Source organism: Anolis carolinensis, chromosome 2 (genome assembly GCF_035594765.1).
Source record: "Anolis carolinensis isolate JA03-04 chromosome 2, rAnoCar3.1.pri, whole genome shotgun sequence".
Classification (NCBI taxonomy): Eukaryota; Metazoa; Chordata; class Lepidosauria; order Squamata; family Dactyloidae; genus Anolis; species Anolis carolinensis.
Window position 1 is genome coordinate 304,576,906 of NC_085842.1, and position 21,259 is coordinate 304,598,164.

At 39.1% G+C, this 21,259-nt stretch overlaps 1 protein-coding gene across 2 annotated transcripts; it reads left to right on the forward strand.

The window, feature by feature from the left end:
* The first annotated feature begins 827 nt into the window (after nucleotides 1-827).
* On the forward strand, nucleotides 828-18,240 carry amacr (alpha-methylacyl-CoA racemase). Of its 2 annotated transcripts, XR_010003626.1 has the most exons (6): nucleotides 828-1,197; nucleotides 5,268-5,411; nucleotides 8,042-8,202; nucleotides 8,598-8,784; nucleotides 10,408-15,797; nucleotides 17,282-17,418. XR_010003626.1 is itself a non-coding variant. In XM_062972499.1 (5 exons), the coding sequence occupies exons 1-5, from the start codon at nucleotides 948-950 to the stop codon at nucleotides 17,689-17,691; spliced, it is 1,152 nt and encodes a 383-aa protein (XP_062828569.1). In that variant the 5' UTR covers nucleotides 828-947; the 3' UTR covers nucleotides 17,692-18,240. The 2 variants fall into 2 exon arrangements, 1 of the variants encoding a protein (XP_062828569.1); XM_062972499.1 differs by lacking the exon at nucleotides 10,408-15,797 and having other exon boundaries at nucleotides 17,282-18,240.
* Nucleotides 18,241-21,259: the final 3,019 nt, after the last annotated feature.

Below are 21,259 nucleotides of genomic sequence, written 5' to 3' on the forward strand. Positions count from 1 at the left end.
GTGGGAGGGACACCCTGCAGCACATTTTGCTCTAGTTTTTCAATAGATATCTCACCAGGCATGGGCAAACTTGGGCCGCTAGGAATTGTGGGAGTTGAAGTCCAAAACACCTGGAGGGCCCAAGTTTGCCCAATCCTGCTATAGGCTCCCTTCTGTGATAAAAACATGGGAATTCTGTGATAAAAACGTGGGAAAAGTTTATTAAACTGCACAAACTTTGTTTTTGTGGGAGGGACACCCTGCAGCACATTTTGCTCTAGTTTTTCAATAGATATCTCACCAGGCATGGGCAAACTTGGGCCGCTAGGAATTGTGGGAGTTGAAGTCCAAAACACCTGGAGGGCCCAAGTTTGCCCAATCCTGCTATAGGCTCCCTTTTGTGATAAAAAACATGGGAATTCTGTGATAAAAACGTGGGAAAAGTTTATTAAATTGCACAAACTTTGTTTTTGTGGGAGGGAAACCCTGCAGCACATTTTGCTCTAGTTTTTCAATATATCTCAACCAGGCATGGGCAAACTTGGGCCGCTAGGAATTGTGGGAGTTGAAGTCCAAAACACCTGGAGGGCCCAAGTCTGCCCAAGCCTGCTATAGGCTCCCTTCTGTGATAAAAACATGGGAATTCTGTGATAAAAACGTGGGAAAAGTTTATTAAACTGCACAGACTTTGTTTTCGTGGGAGGGAAACCCTGCAGCACATATTGCTCTAGTTTTTCAATAGATATCTCACCAGGCATGGGCAAACTTGGGCCGCTAGGAATTGTGGGAGTTGAAGTCCAAAGTACCTGAAGGGAAGGCCCATGCCTGGCAATTCACACATACACTGATTTCCCGCTTACTTCCGCCATGATGAAAGAGGCTGCGGTCCCTCGGAGACTTTGGCCTGGGCCTTGGAGGCGTGCCTGTGTGGCCCGGCCTCCTTCCTGCCTCCTCTTCTCTGAAGAGAGATGGCGCTGGGCGGGCTGCGAGTGCTGGAGCTGGCGGGCCTGGCCCCGGCCCCGCTTTGCGGCCTTCTCCTGGCCGACTTCGGGGCCCAGGTGGTGCGCGTGGACCGCTGCCCGCGCGCCGCCGCCACTCCCGACGTGCAGGCCCGGGGCAAGCGCTCGCTGGCCGTGGACCTCAAGCAGCCTCGCGGCGCGGCGCTCCTCCGCAGGCTCTGCCGCAAGGCCGACGTCCTCATCGAGCCCTTCCGCCCAGGTGCCTCCCTTCCTTCCTCTCTCTCAACGCATTCGCAGCCCTCTCTATGACTTGAAGCTTGTCTCTGATGTAATTCCACTTCCAATGCCATCCCCCGTTGGGATTGCCTGATTTTGCGGCCCACAGGGATGTTGCTGTGGGAACGTCCCTGAGGGCTGTGGAAACTTTTCCTTGATTTGAGTCCACTGGGAGCAGGTTGATATAGTGGGTGGCTTTCACAGTGTTCAGCCTTATACTTTAATGAGGCCATGCAATCCTCTAGTTAAGGTGGCTCAGTGCGCCTCTCTGAACTACCAATCCCAGGATTCTGTGTTGCGGAGTCATGGCAGTTTAAGGTGGAATTGAGTTTTGGGGTTTTTTTTGTGTGTCAGGAGCAACCGGAGTTGCTTCTGGACTGAGAGAATTGGCCGTCTGCAAGGTGGAGTTGAGTGAGAGCACATCAACACTTTCTGCCAACCTAGCAGTTCGAAAACATGCCAATGTGAGTAGATCAATAGGTACCGCTCCGGTGGGAAGGTAACGGCGCTCCATGCAGTCATGCGGGCCACATGACCTTGGAGGTGTCTACGGACAGCCCCGGCTCTTCAGCTTAGAAATTGAGATGAGCACCAACCTCCAGAGTCAGACATGGCTGGACTTAATATCAGGGGAAACCTTTACCTTTTACATCAACACTGGAATGAATGCAGCCATTGGACCCCACTTGGATGCCATGTAATCCTGGCAGCTGTGGTTTTACAGCATCTTCAGCCTTTTCTCTTTAAGGCCCCCTCTACACTGCCCTATGAAATCCAGATTATTTGCTTTGAACAGGATTATATGGCAGTGTAGACTCAGAAAGTCCAACACAGATATTGTGGGATTTTCTGCCTGGAAATTCTGGGTTATGTGGCTGCATGCAACAGCTCTCAAAGGCCCCTTCTGCATTGTCCCATAAAATCCATATTATCTGCTTTGAACTAGATTATATGGCAGTGTGAAGCCCCTGGTGGCACAGTGGGTTAAACTGCTGAGCTGTTGAATTTGCTGATTGAAAGGTTGGCGGTTCAAATCCGAGGAGTGGGATGAGTTAGCCCTAGCTTCTGCCAATTTAGCAATTCGAAAACATGCAAATGTGAGTAGATCAATAGGTACCGCTCCAGCGGGAAGGTAACCGCGCTCCATGCAGTCATGCCGGCCACATGACCTTGAAGGTGTCTACAGACAACGCCAGCTCTTCGGTTTAGAAATGGAGATGCGCACCAACCCCCAGAGTTGGACATGACTGGATTTAACGTCAGGGGAAAACGTTTACCTTTACTGTAGACTCAAATAATCCAATTCAAAGCAGATATTGTGAGATTTTCTGCCTTGATATTTTGGGTTATATGGCTATGTGGAAGGGCCGTCAAAGGCCCCTTCTACACTGCCCTATAAAATTCAGATTATCTGCTTTGAATTGGAGTATATGGCAATGTAGTCTCAAATAATCCAATTCAAAGCAGGTAATGTGAATTATCTGCTTTGATAATCTGGATTATATGGCAGTGTAGAAGGGGCCAAAGAGGGCTGGCACTTCACCAAAGTTCAGTTAGCTTTATTATTATGTTTATTTATGCCCTGCTTTATCTTCCCCAAAGGGGACTCAAAACATTTTCTTAACATAAAAACATTAGCATCACATCTAAAATATACAAATATTAAAACAGAATTAAATATAAACATTATTAAAAGATTCACAGTTAAAACCATTCAAAAATATTTGATGCATATACAAAACTAAAACCACAGCACTCCCTGAATTGATCCTTAAATTCTGTAACACTGAGCCATGGCAGTTAAAGTGGAATTGTGTGTGAATGCCTTCAAGAATGGATATACACTGCAGAAAGAATGCAGTCTGACAGGACTTTAACTGCCATGTTTCCATAGCATTGAGCGATAGCAGTTAAAGAGGCCTCAAACTGCAGTAATTCCACAGTAGAGATTCACCCTAAATTGTCTGTCTTAAGGCGACCCCATGAATTTAATTGTGACAGTGTGCAAAGCTGGCTGGGGTTCCTGGGGGTTGAAGTTTCTGCATAAGAAGTTGGAATGAAGGACTAGGAAAGCTAAAATGAACATGGCAGCCCCTTTAAGAGCCTTTGAGATTTGATTCTAAGTCCCTGCCATGGGTTCTAAACTCTGTGGATATTCCAGTCCCATTGTGTATTATAGATAATGTCCCTAATATATGATGGATTTTTATTTATTTTAAAGCTTGCTTTTGGAATTTTAAAATACTTTGACGTTTTGAAAATATTTTCAAGCCATGGGTCATTGATAAATGCGACACACTTCTTTCTCGCTCTACAAAAGAGACTCAAAGAGGCTACTGTTACTAGTTTTTATTTTTGCGTGGAGTTTCATGAATGTAAACCTACTTGGTGATTTTAATTTACACGTACATCGATTGGGCAATGCTCCATATAGCTGAAACCCACATGTACCCATTTAAAAGGAAATAGGGATATGGGTGTGTATTTTGTTGGGTGTGTTGGTGTAATATCTGATAGAGATATATACAAAACATTTGGAGCAGCTACTTATTATAATGTATTTAAAAACGCAAAGTTAAACATTTGGCATTATACTAAATGTCCTTTGACCAGTAGCTGGCCACTTGGAGTGCCTCTGGTTTTGCTATAAGAAGTTCCTCCATTGTGCATGTGGTAGGGCTCAGGCTGCATTGTAATAAGTGGTCTGTGGTTTGCTCTTCTCCACACTCGCATGTCGTGGACTCCACTTTGTGGCCCCATTTCTTAAGATTGGCTCTGTATCTCATGCCAGAGCGCAGTCTGTTCAGCGCTTTCCAAAATCACTCAGTCTTCTGTGTGCCCAGGAGAGAGTGCCTCATTCAGTATCAGCCATGGTTTGAGGTTCTGGGTTTTAGTCTGCCACTTTTGGATTCTTGTTTGCTGAGGTGTTCCTGTGAGTATCTCTGTAGATCTTAGAAAGCTATTTCTTGATTTAATGAGTTGCCATGCTGGCTGATATCTGAACAGGGGATGAGCCAGAGATGTCACTGCCTTGGTCCTTTCATTATTGGCTGCTACTTCCCAGTGGATGTCAAGCGGTGCAATACTGGCTGAAGAGTATAATTTCTCCAGCAGTGTTGGGCGTAGACATGCTGTGATAATGTGGTATGTCTCATTAAGAGCCATATCCACTGTTTTAACGTGGTGAGATGTGTTCCACACTGGGCATGTGTATTCAGCAGCAGAGTAGCAAAGCACAAGGGAAGATGTCTTCACTGTGTCTGGTTGCGATCCCCTGGTAGTGCTGGTTAGTTTTCTTATTATATTATTTATCATATGAATACAATTAGAAACACTGCAACATGCATTTCCCCTTGCTCATAGGTGCTTCAGATGTCTAAATAAATATTTGGATTGCCTGTTATATTGCTCATAGAAATAGCCTGTTCCCTTGTATATTTTTAATTCAAGTGGCTTTTTATTAAATGGGTGAATGAACTAAATCACGCTTTCCAAGTTTTCAAGAAGATGCGAAAAAGATGCTTAGCTAGTTGTTCCGCTGCCATTTGTGCGAAATGACAGATGCCACATTTGAAACAAGTAGGAAGGCGCAGAAATACCTTCGCTTCTGGTTCTTGCTTTCCTTTGTCATGTTTGAAGTCAGAGTTTTGCATCTCTTCCCCTGTGGGAATCTATTTCCTATTAAATGAAGAGCATGTGAGTCTCTCTGCAGGGGAAATCGGGATGAGGATGCTACAGTTTGGACCTGCAGAGAAACAGAATGCATGACGGGTTTGTACATCCTGTTCTTCTTATATCAGTGTTATATCCAGAGTTACTCTGGGTTGCCTTTCCTGAACATTAAAAACAAGAACAGCAGCAAAACAACTGGCTACGTGGAATATGCCATTAAACAGAGATAGGGCATCAGTATTAAACAATTGGCAAGCCAGCCAAACCCCGAGACAAATCATTCATTATAATCTACCTGTATGCAATTACATAAGATGGTATGGGACTGTTTACTCATTCACATTTGTGAATCTAGTTCTTCATTTTTCTCTTCTTCTTCAGGTGTTATGGAAAAACTGGGTCTTTCTCCAGATCTCCTCCTTCAGGATAACCCCAGACTCATCTATGCCAGGTTAACTGGATTTGGCAACGCAGGAAAATACGCCCCGTTGGCAGGTCATGATATCAACTATTTGGCGGTCTCAGGTATGCATGCACATATATGTACATTTAGATGTGTTTGATTATAATTTGACAATGCTAAATTGTCTGTATTTGTCCAGTTGAGATAATGAATCCTGATATCAGCATGTTGGCATGCAGCTAAAATTTTCTGGAGCTCCGATCTATGGACCTAAAGAGTCCAGCTGGAATGGTTGTTACTGTACCTGAAAATAGTTTGGGTTACAATTCTGTTCATGTTTTCCTAGGAATAATACTGGCCAATACACCTTTTGGTGCCTCAAATGTTAAACTTTTTTCTGGGTATATTTGACCTGCTGATTCCAAAAAATGGCACCAGTTTACCTGTATCAGCTCTAATTTGTGAAATACAGAACTTATGCCATCTACAAGTCTTCATCTGCTCACCCATAGAAACTCATGATAACCAGATCTAAAACACTAGAGCTGAAGCAGTTCTATCCAATGCAGTTTTCTGAATCAGCGCCCCAAATAACTCCAGGAAAGCCCTAAGAACCAAGATGCCAAGATTTTTTTGTTGGGCTGGTAATCTCTATTGAAATTTACTTTTAGTGGGACTTACTTCCAAGTATATTTACATAACCTTGCACTGCTCCCGCTCCCCATGTCAGTTTTTAAGATTCAAAGCAATCTGCCAAACAAAATTAGTAAGTAAATACTCAAGATCAATATATAGGAAAATGTATAAACAGATTTAATAATATAACTAACTAGCCCATTATGATCAGCTCGTTATTAAATATCTCAGAGGACAATGCAAGTAGGTCTCTGTCAATTCCATTAATTAATGGGAAAACTCTGTCTTTTTCCCCAAAGGACTGAATAGCATTCAGGCATTTGACAACAGTTTAAAAACTGTGTTTTATTCACTAGTGAGAGTAATACATTGTGTGAGGACATTGGAGAGCTCCTGCTGAGTTTCCATCTGTGGGATACCTTCCACTTGGAGGCCCAATTAATGTTGATACCAACTGCCTTCTGGTGCCAAGTTAAAACATGGCCTCATATCAGAAGCTTTGAGTTGGAATGAATTTGCCCAAATCTATGCAGATGAACAGTTTTAAGCTTTTGCAATTTTTTCCAATTTTAAATATGCTTTAGTAGATGGTGCAAATTATTCCATAATGTTTTCAATTTTTTTACATTGTCCTAAACTATTTTAAACTGATTTTATGTATACACTACCCTGATATCTTGTGATACAGGATGGATATTTTAAGAATTAAATACTAAGTATCCCTCTCCACAGGTCCCTCACTGTTGGTTGACTTGGGCTACATACAATACAGTATGTAGGAAGCTGGTCTATAAGTTTGGGCGCCTGCTTTGAAGTGTTGCCTAACAATATTGTATATGGATTCAGTTGTATAATCAGATTTGTAATTTTCTCAATTGTAATTATTACCACAGTCCAGCATTGTTTTACTGAAGAGCAGGGCCACTGTATATGGGAAAATGTACAACTTCTGTTTCCACTGTACCATGCCAAAAGAGCTTTGAGACAGTTGGATACATTTTGGATGTTTTGAGAGGAACGTAATACCATCCTCCCATGAATAACATCCTCCCATGAATTAACATCGAATATAGTCTAGTGTGCCTGTACAGGTGCTTTTCTGCCATTCTTGAAACACTTATATCTCAGTTGTAACCCCTAAAAAACATAAGGCTATTATTTCCAAGACTGTATAATACATTTGGAAAATTACACATTTTTCAAATGGAATATAATTTCTAGAGGCAACAATTACTCCAGGTACTTTCTGAATATCATTCTTGATCTGAAGGTTCTAGAAAAGTGAGAAATACAAAATTACATTCTTTTGGGTCAATTGAACACATAATATGAACTATAAAACTGCTCAAATTGACCTTTAACTAGAGCAAATCTATCTCAGGTAATGAAGTATAAGTGTTCCTGGGCATTCGTTCCTGGGCATACCATTTAGGGCCAGAGGCAGAAGTCACATGGATAGAATAAGGATATGTTCCTGATTCACAAAAAAGAAGATCATTCCAAGATGTTTTAGAAAATGTTTAATCCAAAATTAAACAGTGCTCATGTGAATTAAAACAACCAGATCAGGAAAGTATTGCACGAGTAAATAAAGAGTTTGAATCTTCTGCAGGCCTTGTTTTAAAATTGGTCTGTAGATTATTTTTTCTTTCACTATTTTGGTTATGCTTTCCATGTTGTGGCCAACCTTAAAGAACAGTGTTTTTTAACTTGCTAGTAAATCAGGCTTACCCTTTTTCCTCCTTTTCCCCTCTATTTGCTGTCCAAACAAAGGAAGAAATTTTGGAGTAGGCATGGGCAAACTTCGGCCCTCCAGGTGTTTTGGACTTCAACTCCCACAACTCCTAACAGCTTACCAGCAGTTAGGAGTTGTGGGAGTTCAAGTCCCAAACACCTGGAGGGCTGAAGTTTGCCCGTGCTGTTTTGGAGACAGCTGCTATTTACCTTGCCAGTTGTATTACTTTGATTCTGTCTTGTTTTCTGGAAGTTCTCTATAGAGGCTTTTGTTTTTAAAAAAGGACTAGGAAACACATAGAATTATATAGAGTTGGAAGAGGAATGGCAATACCATTATTGCATTGTCTGTGTATTTTAAAATGTACTTAATTTCATATAGGTGTTTTGTCAAAGCTTGGCAGAAAAGATGAAAATCCTTATGCCCCAGTCAATGTTCTGGCTGATTTTGCTGGTGGTGGCGTCATGTGTGCAATGGGCATCCTTATAGCCCTCCACGAACGCACTAAATCTGGGAAAGGACAAGTCATTGATGCAAGTATGGTAAGTTGAAAAGCAAACAAAGTACAGACTCTTAAAACGCAGGTGGAATTGTGTGCACTTGGAAACAAGAGTTTAATATGGTCCTGTGTTCTAGTAACCTGTATTTTAATCCAGTTCTGATTGTAGTCTGTAACCCTTGTTTTTCTGGGGCAACTATACTTAATTCTACTAACCAAATTCAAAGACTATATTATAAAATCTTCTGAATTTTTTTTAAAAAGTTCATGAAGTTTCTGGAAGTTAGTGAAGAAAGCACAAAAGAATGTTTTGTCAGATTAGGGTGTTTACTTGAGTCGCAGGAAGAATTCCTAGCAAAGAAATGCTTCTAGTCCTATTAACATTATTTTTCCATGTTGTTTTACCCTTTTAAGATGAATTCTGATTGTGTTTTTAAGGTAGAAGGTACAGCATACCTAAGCTCTTTTCTATGGAAATCACAAAAAATTGGCCTTTGGGCCAGGCCTCGCGGGGAGAACCCGTTGGACAGCGGAGCCCCTTTCTATGAAACATATAAGACCTCAGATGGGAAATACATGGCTGTCGGTGCTCTTGAACCACAATTTTACAAGCAGTTCATAATTGGTAAGTTGGTCAAACAAGTTTTATGAAAGAGAAAGACTTTGGGTTTTATGTTTTAAACACATATGTATTAGTATAACATTGCCAGCATTTTAACCTGCAAGTTGCTTTACTTTATCTATTTTCTGCACAAACACATTGGTCCCATTTTACAGATAGATCTCTTGAAGCATGAAAGCCCTTTCACCAAATCTAGCATTAAAAAAAATCTGCTAGGCTGCTCAAGTTGAACTTCTAGCTTCTTCAGACAAGTGGAAGCTTTTATTTTAGTAACCAATTAAAAATGCCACACAGAACAGCACTATTTTGACTGCCCATTGAAACATACTGGGTAGGAAGTTCCACAGTTGAGGTGCAACTTCACAAGGTGTTGGGATACACAACAAGGCCTCCTCTGGAGATCTCAGATATCTGACAGGTTCAAATTGAGAGGAAAGAGTCTCTCAGGTACCCTAGTCCTTAAGTCAGTTAAGATTTTGCAGGTCAACATCAGTACCTTGAATTGAGTTTGGAAGCAAATTCAAAGCTATTACCGTTCTTGCAAGGTCAGTGCCTCATGGTCTGTAAAACACACACCTGACACCAGTTTGGCTGCTGCATTTTGCACTAGCTACAGCTTCTGAATGTTTTTTTCAATTAGACTATTGTAATGGCCCCACAATGAGCACACTACAGTAGTCTAATAGAGAAGAAACCAAGGCATGGACCACTGTGGCCAGATCTGCCTTCTCCAAGAAAGGGAAGGATGCCCCTGGACACTGCTCTTCTCTCAAGCTACAAACCTCATCTTTCTGATGAGACTGAAATAAACCTATACCTCCTCACTATTACTGCTTTTTTAAAAGTTGATATTTCTGTTATTTAAACAACCGAGCTTCATGCCCTGTAAGACATCTCTTTTAAATATCAGTGCTTTCGTGTTTTTAGAATATTAAAAATGCTTATGTGGTAGCCCAATTAATAAGCACTTTTTGGCATTTTTCTCTTTCAAAGTAAAGCTTTCGGTTAATTACATTTTAAATGATGAAATGAACGTCTGCAAAGTAATTAATGTTTTATATGAGTGATAGAGGAGAGGGCTGAGGACATTGTCCTAATTCATGTTTATTTAATAGAAGTTATAAAAGAATAGTATGAGGACTGAGTTGTCCTGTGGCTAGTTCTGTTCTTACCGCGAATTGAGCCATTCTTGTACATGACTGAAAATATATTTCAAAGCCTTTCAAAGGTTTACATACTAGAGGACAGGCTAATACAGGAATGCAACTTCTGTCAAATCTAATTTGCCAACACATAGCCTCATATTGAGAGAAGAGTGTTTTATATAGTATAAGTATAGAAACTTTAGTAAAAAAAATACACCCTAAACCCTAATTCAGCTTACCAGAAGGTCACTGTGAGTTCTGCATCTTAACTCTTATAAAAAAAGGAACCAGCCCCTTCTATGAATAGAATGGAGAAAGGCAAGAACTTAATCTATCGCAGGAGAACTGAAAAGAAACGTTGACTCCCTTTACTCTCCCTGCCATGGTGCCGCTTCTGGTTTTTTTTTTAATGCCTGAGTGGGAAAATGGCAGAGCTGCCTGGCCCCTTAAGGTGTTATTGGTGCTTGTTTCCTTTCTGCAGAATGACCCTCAACTCGTCCATATGTCATATCAAAATTCATACTTTTGACCCTGTAACTTGCCTTTGAGTGATACAGTGCATGAGTCAACCTGTACATGAATATATGTGGTAAGAGGTTGCTCGGGAACATCCTTATCACTGAAGAAGAACTGTACAATCATCCCATCTTATTTGAGTATTGCCAAACCATCTCTGAAAATTTCTCATCTAATAAAGACCTCTGAAATTTATGACATTGCCATAATTTGACAGGTGATTTGAAGGCACGTGTACACACACATACATTCCTAACCTTAATCAGATGCTGACAAGTTTATACTGTTGTTAATTTTTTGAAGAATTGTGCTATGCTGTAACGAAGAAGTAGAAAAAAAAGAAGTAGTACAATGTTAGGGAGATTAATGGGAACCCGGGGTACTAGATAAGTTTGGATTCCAGGGTGAGTTGGGATTTATTTTATGCTTGAAAATGTTCACTTTTCAATTGATATTTATGTATATTTGTATTTCAGATTGGTTGTAAGCAGAATAGTGTAAATCTCAGGAGTCACATGGAGGTACAAATGAGATGATCAATCAATTTGAGCTATAAAAGAAGTGAGCCAGGTTCTTGTAGAAAAAGACTAAGGGAGATATATAAATATGGCTAGGCATAGAAACTAAGCAAGTGAGAAAAAAGTGGGGAAATTACCACAATTGATTCAATTCTTATATCGGTAGATCTATGTTTAGACGTCTCAACCATTATAATTTCAGGATATTATTCTGGTTTTGACTCAATCAGAAAAGTCTTCAACAGAGGAATAAATGACTGGCCACCCTCTTTGTTAAATATTTAAATAGCTCAAAATACTGTTGGTATTATTTGATAAACATATTTACTGTTATAGCTGAAACCAAGTGTATTGAATATTAGCCTTGAGGGCAAATGCATTATATTAGTTCAAACTAAATTGTACCTTTTCCTTTTTCTGGATTTCTGTTATCAAGTATTTTATTCAGTAAACCCTGCTTAAAACCTTAGCCAGGGTTGAACAAGTGTGAGAGATGGAGGACACATTGGCATCCTATGGGAAAGGGCTGTTTATTATTATTATTATTATTATTATTATTATTATTATTATTATTACTACTATTATTAACAGCAGCAACAACTTTATTTTTATATCCTGCCACCATCTCCCCAAGGGGACTCGGGGCGGCTCACATGGGGCGAAGCCCAACAACACAATTAAAATCAAAATTACATAAAAATGCAATTCACAGTTTAAAAAAGAATAAAACAACAACAATAGGGTTGCTATGAGTTTTCCGGGATGGATGGCCATGTTCCAGAAGCATTCTCTCCTGACATTTTGCCCACATCTATGGCAGGCATCCTCAGAGGTTGTGACCTCACAATACATCACAAATACTACAAGCTAACTTCTGTGTTGCCACAAATAAATCAGCATGGACAACTAATCTCATCCATCTTGATAATGGGGAAGACAGGAATGGGGTCTGGAGTGGGCTTACTGTTACAGAAGTTTAAAGCATTGCAAGAGTTCTGTGGCTCCTCATAAAGACAACTGTGCTTTCTCCTCTCTGTGGAATGATCCCAAACTTATTCACGGGCCATATCAAAATTCATAATTTTAGCCCCAAAACCTGTCTTTAAAATATATATGATGTTGATATATACATGAATATATATGTTGTATATGCGTGCGTGTTCATTATGCATTATTAATTTTTTTATTATCCCATATATTGGTGGAGCAGAGAGCATTGGCATCCAAGTCACTTTGTTGTAACATACATAGCTAGCCCAAACTATGCTACATAACTCTCACTCAAAGATGTTTCTTTACCAGCAATTCCTTTTTTCTACCATTTTTAGCAAATATACAGAGATGCAATCTACTCCGTAACTCCTCTGAGTTCTTCAGCTCACCTAAATAATGCATTGGATATCAGCAAACCAACTAGTTTGTTCCGCAGATCAATATACAAATCCTAAACTAAGCATATGCTAAGGTTCCCTAACATGAACTGTGATTGTGATTATATTTAGATCAGCTCCAGTTCCACATGGACTCTATTCATCTTTCTTTTAGTGTGTCTCCTTTGTTACATTAGATTTATGAGCCTCAAATATCACTAGATTCTCATCCCCATGGAAATGCTGGTCTACTGATGACATTTTGATATGTCATGTGCACAAGCTCCCTGTTTTCAATAGTGCAGCCCTAATTGAAAGACTGTTGTTATCCAGATTCCCAGCTCATATAGAAATTGAGGCCCCTGGACTTAAGTGAAATTTTCAGAGTTTGGCAGTGAGCAAAGGAAAGAGATAGCTATCAAATGAAGCAGAAATGTGCTTACTTGAGTATACTCCTCAGCTTTTGAATTAAGAAACCGTGTTTCAGGAAGCAAGGGAAGAATATGAAAATGTTATATTTTTCCACCTGCGGTAAGCAATCATAGTACTCTAGTTGAGTTATTTTATTTGCAATCTGTTTTCTTGTATAACTTGTAAATGATCCCATATCAGTTCAGGGTCACAGTTTTTTTTACCTTGTGACAGTACAACTCCGATGACAGTTCCACTTGCCTCAAGTTGGCATTTTTTGTTAAAATACACGAGTATTTTACTATTGTAGCGTGTGGTTTGAAAACTGGACTATAACTCTGGAGACCCGGGTTTGATCCCCGCTTGGGCATAGAAACCCTCTGGATAATCTTGTATACATCACACTCCCTCAGCCTTAGAAAACCCCATGATAGGTTCGCCTTAGGGTCACCATAAAGGTCACCATAAGTCAGAAATGACATGAAAACATACAACAACATACCATATATACTCGAATATACGCTGACCCGAATATAAGCCGAGGCATCTAATTTTACCATTAAAAAACTGGGAAATCATTGACTCAAGTATAAGCCGATGGTGGGAAATTTCAGAAATAAAAAATAGATACCAATAAAATTACATTAATTGAGGCATCAGTAGGTTAAATGTTTTTAAATATTTACATCAAGCTCTAATTTAAGATAAGACTGTCCAACTCTGATCAAGTCATTATTCTCACCTTCTTCAATGTAAATGTGCTTATGTATCCTTTTAATAATAATAGAGTAAAATAATATATGTAATAATAAATAGAGTAAAATAATAAATGCAATAATAATAATAAGATCAGAGTGAAATAATAAATGTATTATTAATAATAATAAATATAGAGTAAAATAAATGTAATAGTAGCAACAATAATAGAGAAAAATAATAAATGTAATAATACCAATAATAATAGAGAAAAATAATAAATGTAACATATATTCTCCAGTATAAGCTGACCCAAATATAAGCCAACCAGGACTCTCACCCGAGTATAAGCCGAGGGGGGCGTTTTCAGTCTTTAAAAAAGGGCTGAAAAACTAGGGTTATACTTGAGTATATACAGTACATTTTGTAATTACCAGTAAATCAGTATTAAACACAAAGAGAAATCAATTTGTGAGTGATAATCTCCATTTTTTTGTCCCAACCCTGTTGTTCATTTATAGTTGTCATATGCTGATGTCCTGACAGTAATTAGCAACAACAAATTATAAAATATCTGCCCATCAAAGCATACTGGATACCAACTTTGCAATTATCTTGGTGGCAACTCCCTCCTGTTTTTTCTTGGTTTAGATTGCATGTTAAGGAGTATTTATGTTTTTACTTTTGTTGTTCCAGTCCTATGTATCCACTGCACTGATATCCATAATCATAAAGGGTGATTTTAAAGTGCTTTAGTAATCAAAATCTATGTATTTTATTTATTTGAAATGTTTCTTTCCTGCCTTGCCATTCAGGAGAGTGTTCAAAGAGGCATAACATCAGCATGTAAGTCTAGTTATACAGTAACATAGCAACATAATCAGCAGCAGTAAAACAGCAATCCCTGAATAAAGCTATAATGATAACAATTTTCTGGTATGAAGTACGTTTCTCATCCCTGAGCCTGGATGACAAATCAGTGGTATGCTTCCCAAGAAAAAGGTGTTTTTGGCTAAAGGTATTCCCCCCCCCCCCAATTTCCTACCCCTCAACTTCTGTGAAACTACCATAAAACACAATAAACACCAAAGTCAAAGATAAAGAGCTTCTGGCTGGTTTATTTTATTATAGGTTTAGAACACTGCACTGGTTATTGACTAATAAATGTGTCATATAAAAATATTTAAATGTGGCCTTTTTCTATTTCCTATTTGCAATATGCCTGAAAATTGATTAGGTTTGGCTTCTTTCCACTGTAATTTTTATATATAATCACATAATGGGATCATGATTTTATATCGCTTCAGTTAGGACATGCTGTTTTATATAAAGCAAAAAACAAATACTGAATAGTCGAGGCTTCAGTTTGAAAATGTTCTCATCATAAAAATGACTATTATAAGTGGGAAGTATTTCATGCACTATAATATGCATCCATGTGTAATTTACTATCACTTTAATTTCCTGTTCTCTCCTTGTACTCTGTTGAGTAGAACATTAGAAGTGATATAAAATATGACATAAGTTGAACACTAGTATATGAGTCTGTAACTTCCTAGATGTTTTTGGACAGCAACTCCTATTATCCCTGATTAATAGTATCTGGAAGGCATAATCTAGTACATTTTTGGTGTTATTCCAGAGAAGCTGTACTCCTGATGAGGAGTCTGCATTGCAAGCTCCACAACATGAATTTCCTACTTTAGTAATGGGAGCCAGCAACAGAATAGTACAATATGCAACTTTCCATATACCTGAATCTGTAAGGATCCAAAGAGCTGCAATACCCGATTGGTGAAATCAGTATCCTTTGGATAAATATGAAACTTGTACAGGCCAGAGGCAAACACTGCAGTCCAGGAAGCATCTTTCTCTTGTCCCTCTACTCTTAACTCTCCTTTCACAGATAGCAATGTAGTGACATAGTGTGAATATTGATAACCGAGGTGGTTGTTTTGTTTTATTTTTATCCTCAGATCTTTAATACAGATGTTTAAAATGTTTAGTAGTGCTTAAAGTTAGAAAGTATTTCCAGTACCCTTTCAATTTATGCAGGGAATAGGCCAGGTTTTATATAGGATATTGTCCCCTAAGTTCAGTTCAAATTTTGAATGTTCACTTATTCAAGGAGTCAACCAGAGTTTGAAGGATGAAAGTCAGCAACTGCCAAAGGGATTACCTGTCATTTCAGGGCAGAGTAGTATGTTTAGAGGTGTGCATAGTAAATTTGTCTAAGACTATTCATTCTTCTAGCCCAGTATCATTTATTTAATGTCAGTTGTAAAGGCCTAAGTCTGAGGAAAGTCAGAAGCTATGAGACCAAATGAGTGAACTTCACATCAACAGTAGCAGAGTTAATGGTAACATGAGCTTTCGTTAATTAGAGTCTGTTTTGTCTTCTGCATTCTGTAATCATATATCCCACGGTGTTGAACATAGCCATTGAATATTCATGTCACAATATACGTATATACTCATGTACTGTATAAATCGACCACATGTAAAAGTCAAGGATAAGTTTTGGGCCAAAATTATGGATTTGATATGACCCTTGAATAAGTTGAGGGTTGTTCCTTGGGCAGGAGAATGCACCAGTGCCGACTCAGGAGGCCAGCCATCCCTGGCCGATGCAGCCATTTCCTTGCCCAGGCATTCAAAAAGGCCAGGTGGTTCCATGGTGGAGAGAGTGGAAGTGGTCAGGGCTTTCTTTTAAGTTGTCCCAGAATGGGACATGTTTTTTTACAGCTATGTAACATTGAAAGATTAGGTATTGACCATGTTTTTCATCCATTCTGCCACTCTACTCTGAAAAGGAAATTGTGCCTTTTAAAATAAGAGTTATGATACAGTAACCACATTGACCCATGGATAAGTTGGCCCAGGTTTTTTTTTGCATAGATTGTTTGACTAAAACTTCTTATATATGAGGTGCATCCTGCTTTGTAAATGTACAGTGCATCCTGCTTTGTAAATGTAGGCTCCTCTTCTTACACTTCCAAAATAGCAGAGAAAGTTTCAACCTAAAAGTTAGGAAGAATTTTCTGATGGCAAGAGCTCTTTGGCAGTGAAATACACTACTGCCTCGGAGTCTCCTCTGGAGGTTTTCAAGCAGAGGCTGGATGGCCACCTGTAAGAAGTGCTTTGATTGTGTCTTCCTGCATGGCAGGGGGTTGGACTGGATGGTCCTTGTTCTCTCTTCCAACTCTATGATTCTATGATCATGTCATAGAAATCATAGGGAAGAACGAGCAAGCTTGTTTTCTGCTGCCCTGGAGACTAGGACGCAGAACAACAGCTTTAAACTACAGGAAAGGAGATTCCACCTGTACATTAGGAAGAACTTCCTCACTGTTCAGCAGTGGAACTCTCTGCCTCGGAGTGTGGTGGAGGCTTTTAAGCAGACGGTGGATGGCCATCTGTCGGGGGTGGTTTGAATGCGATTTTCCTGCTTCCTGGCAGGGGGTTGGACTGGATGGCCCATGAGGTCTCTTCCAACTCTTATGATTCTATGATCCTTCTAGTGGGTAGATACTACAATTTTCCAGAGGAGTGTAGTGATCTGGTATCGATCTATAGATAAGATAGTTAGGGAATGAAATAGCCCAGGATTCCTTTTTTACTTGGGCAGCTACTATTCTATCAAGATAATGACTTCAGAAACATGTTTATGCAAGAGCATTTGTGCATCAGCACATTGCATTTATAGGTAAACATGCAGTGCGCGAATGCAATCTTCTTTGACATTTCAATTGTTGTATCTCATTGACTGGTAATAAATATAACTATTTGGCAAAGGTCATTGAATTAAATTTTGTCTTTTTTTTCTTTTAAAAATCTTTTCCAGGTCTGGGACTAGATTCCCACAAACTTCCACATCAGATGAGTTTGTCTGACTGGCCTGAAATGAAGAAGGCCTTTGCAGATGTGTTCTTGACAAAAACCCAAGCAGAATGGTGTGCCATCTTTGATGGCACTGATGCCTGCGTGACACCCGTTTTGACTGCCGATGAAGCGCCTTTCCATCCACACAACAAAGAACGTGGTTCTTTTCTTGAAAATGATCAGGGGGATATAAGTCCTCGACCTGCCCCAATTCTTTCTAGGACCCCCGCTATTCCTTCTTCCAAAAGGGACCCATTTATAGGAGAGCACACCAAAGAGATCCTCTTGGAATATGACTTTTCCGAGGAAGAGATTTCAGAGCTCCTTTCTCTTAAAGTTATTGAATACAGCCACCCAAAAGCTAACCTGTAATATAACATTTTACAACTCAAGAATTTTCCATTGGCAGATTGTATTTTGATGCAGTTGATGTTATATTCTTAGCAAAAAAAAACAAAACATGAAAAATGGAGAATGTGTTTATTAAGACCTCTAAGGTGTCAGAAGTGTTACTTTGGTGTAACCAAAAAACAGGAGCCCACTGTGGTGCAACGGGTTAAACCACTGAGCTGCTGAACTTTCTGACCAAAAGGTCAGCAGTTCAAATCCGGGGAGTGGGGTGAGCTCCCTCTGTTAGTCCTAGCTTCTGTCAACCTAACAGTTCAAAAACATGCAAATGTGAGTAGATCAATAGGTACCGCTCCGGTGGGAAGGTAATGGCACTCCATGCAGTCATGCTCGCCACATGACCTTGGAGGTGCCTACAGACAATGCCAGCTATTTGGCTTAGAAATGGAGATGAGCACCAACCCCCGAGTTGGACACGACTAGACTTAATGTCAGGGGAAAAGCTTTACCCTTAACCAAAAAAAAAAATTACTTTTTTGTTCACCTTTGTTGATCCTAATGATTTTTCTCTCTGTATGGCCTTGGAGCCATTTGATTTAGGTTATGAAAAATAGAACCAGATCATCCACACATATTGATTTGGGGAAGAACCATTGATCATATAGCAGCTGCTTGTTCTTATGATGATTTATGTAGAACCTTAGTTGGTTTGTCTATTAATCTCATGAAAGAATGATTAATGCAAAGAAAGGCAGTATTTCCTGCTACATATAATGATGAATGATTGGGGAAAAGGCACATTAGTTATGTCGTCAATGCTGCTTTTAAAGCTTCCAAACCCTGAGCGTGTTTTGTTACACACATTTTTACATCTTTGATTACAAGACAAACCTTTAAACTACTCCTGTCTCTTTCAATAACTATTCAGTGTCAACCTTCACCAACATGGTGTCCTCCAGATGTTTTGGTGCATAGCTACCACCAGTCTTATTTAAATTGTCAGTGGGACAATTAATGTAAATCCAAAATGTCTCCAGGGCACCAGGTTAGATAACGTTTACAGGAAAGCTGCTGTAATATCTCCTTCTCCATATATCTGGAGTAGAGGAGAGTATGCATTTCACATTGCTTGTTTTATTGCCCTATAATAGAGAACAAGAGAACATGATGTACAAGCCATAAGATGTTGAAGGGATGTGAATATTGGTTCATTCTCTTCCCCTTGAGCAAAGAATAGCTACATTAACATTAGCCATATGGCACAAAAGAATATTGTAAATATTGATGTGCTAGATTGTGATTTGGATAAATGGTTATATTCTTTAAATTTATAATTAATGCTGATCTCAGTGAAGGAGTTGTATCTGACAAGTTTGGCCTTTTTTTAAATTGCTATGTTTGTGCCATTTGATTATAGCCTACAGCCTAAACAAACAACTTTAAAAAATGTATTTGTATGATATACTAAGATATTATAATCCTAGAGTTTGTCATTTATGCTGTAAAGAGAAATGGGTTTCATAAAATCTGTTAATATAATTTTTTAAAACTCACAAATAAAATATAAACTAATTTTCTATGTGGTTTGAAGAATGATTATATGATTGGTATGTTGTTATCATGAACACCTGCTTGTTTTTAAATTAGGAATTAATGTTTAGTTTGTGAGGACTACAGATATAATCATGTGACCTCAGCTTACATCGTCCTTTTTTAACACACACACACACACACACACTGCATATCCATCAACATTGAAGAAAGCTGTGCAACAAAACAGCATATATTCTGAAGTCCCTCAAATCTGAATAGCCACTCTCCAAGCTGATTATTATTCTGTCTTTCTGGACATTCCCAGGCAAAGTAACATGTACTTTCAACAGTACTTTTTAAAAAAAGAGCCAGCAATACTTAGAAGCATGTTTCAGTGCTGGCACTTATGACCAATGTTCAGCCAGACAAACTTCCTTTCCCTCCCCTTCACTGTTTCTACACCAATGGAAAATAATCCACAGAAGGTTTACCAGATCCCCTGGGCTATTTGGGGAATGTGCCAAGTCTGCAGAGGAAGTAAGGCTTGCTCCTACTGAAAACTTCTGCCAGAAAAAGGTCACCATTGTTTGCTATATGTACTCCGTTTCTTTCTCTCCTGACTCTCATGCATCTATACAATGGTTTCATTCCCTGTATTGAGGGAAGAAAGGAGGGAGGGAGTTTTCTGTGATCTGTCTGAGGAAAGAGATAGGAGCATAAATGTACACAAGCACACACATGACACAGCAGAATACAGTAGTGTTTTGCTAATGGAAAAACAGCTTCCAGTAGGACAAGGAAGGGGCAATTTTTCCCTTTAGCTTTTGTGCTTCCATGAGTTCAACAATGGTAATTTCTATGCCATTCTCTGTTAATCCCAAGGTCTGACCCAACACAAATGGCTAATCAGTGTGGTAAATGATGATAACTTACCAACTTAAGCAAATGCTATTTTTGGTGTTTATGCAAGTTTAATATTATTGGACTTATTTTCAAACCAAGCATTCCAAGATCTGATGTTTATACCCTGTTTAGAAGTAAGCCTGAGTTCAGTGGGGCATGGTTCCAAGCTGATTATACATAGAATTGCAGTGTCCCAAATTTTATTGTTGTATTACTACATTTTTATAAGAGAACTCTATAAGAAATATTTGGAAACGGTTTCCAGACCCCACCATAAATTCTTGACCAAGATGAGACTTGACTTTAGTTTTCCCAAATCTATTTCCAAATCTCTGGTTTAGCTGTTTTACTTTTTGTTTGCCATTCACCCTAAAGGCACCAGATCCTGTCTGATCTCGGAAGCTGAGCAAAGACAGCCCTGGGTAATATTTGGATTGAAGACCACCAATTAATACCAGGTGTTGTGGACTATATTTCAGAGGAAATCATCTGGGAACTTTCTTGCATGAGGCAGGCAAATTGGTACTGAGTGCATTCTGCTGGCAGTAGGTCTCCTCCCTGCAATAAAACTGTCAATAGCTCACAATCCCACAAGGTTTTTAACACCCAACTTTTGTGGTGGGCCCATTCTCATGAGTTACCATGTGAGCAGTAAAGAGATGTCCAGGGACAAGAATCTCTTCCTTTCCCATCTCTATCCCTCAGCAGAATTACAGTAAGGCGCAGTTACTCGGGTATGTGGAAATGGAATCACAGGACAATCGATTGTGAAATTGGCACAATTTCGCAAATGAAGATAGGCAAGATATTGCAGATGCTCCTACTGGTATGTGTCTCCTATCAAGGAGGTGCCATACAATAGAAGCTCCGTGTAATAAAATCCTGAGTATTCCTTGCCTAAGATAACCTGTTGAAATGCATAGTTTTGCCATATTTTGCACATTCATGTATAAGTACACACAAATCTTTATTAGATTGCAAGAATTGCTGCAATATAGAATTCATATTCTGTCATTTTAGTATAGTACTTGGCTTATTTTTAATCTTAGATTGGTGTTAAACTATAGTATCAAATAAAATGCCTAAAGCAGTGATGGGAAATGTATGATTTCTCATGATTCCTTGGACTGTAGTGCCAATCGGTTCTAGCCAGTGT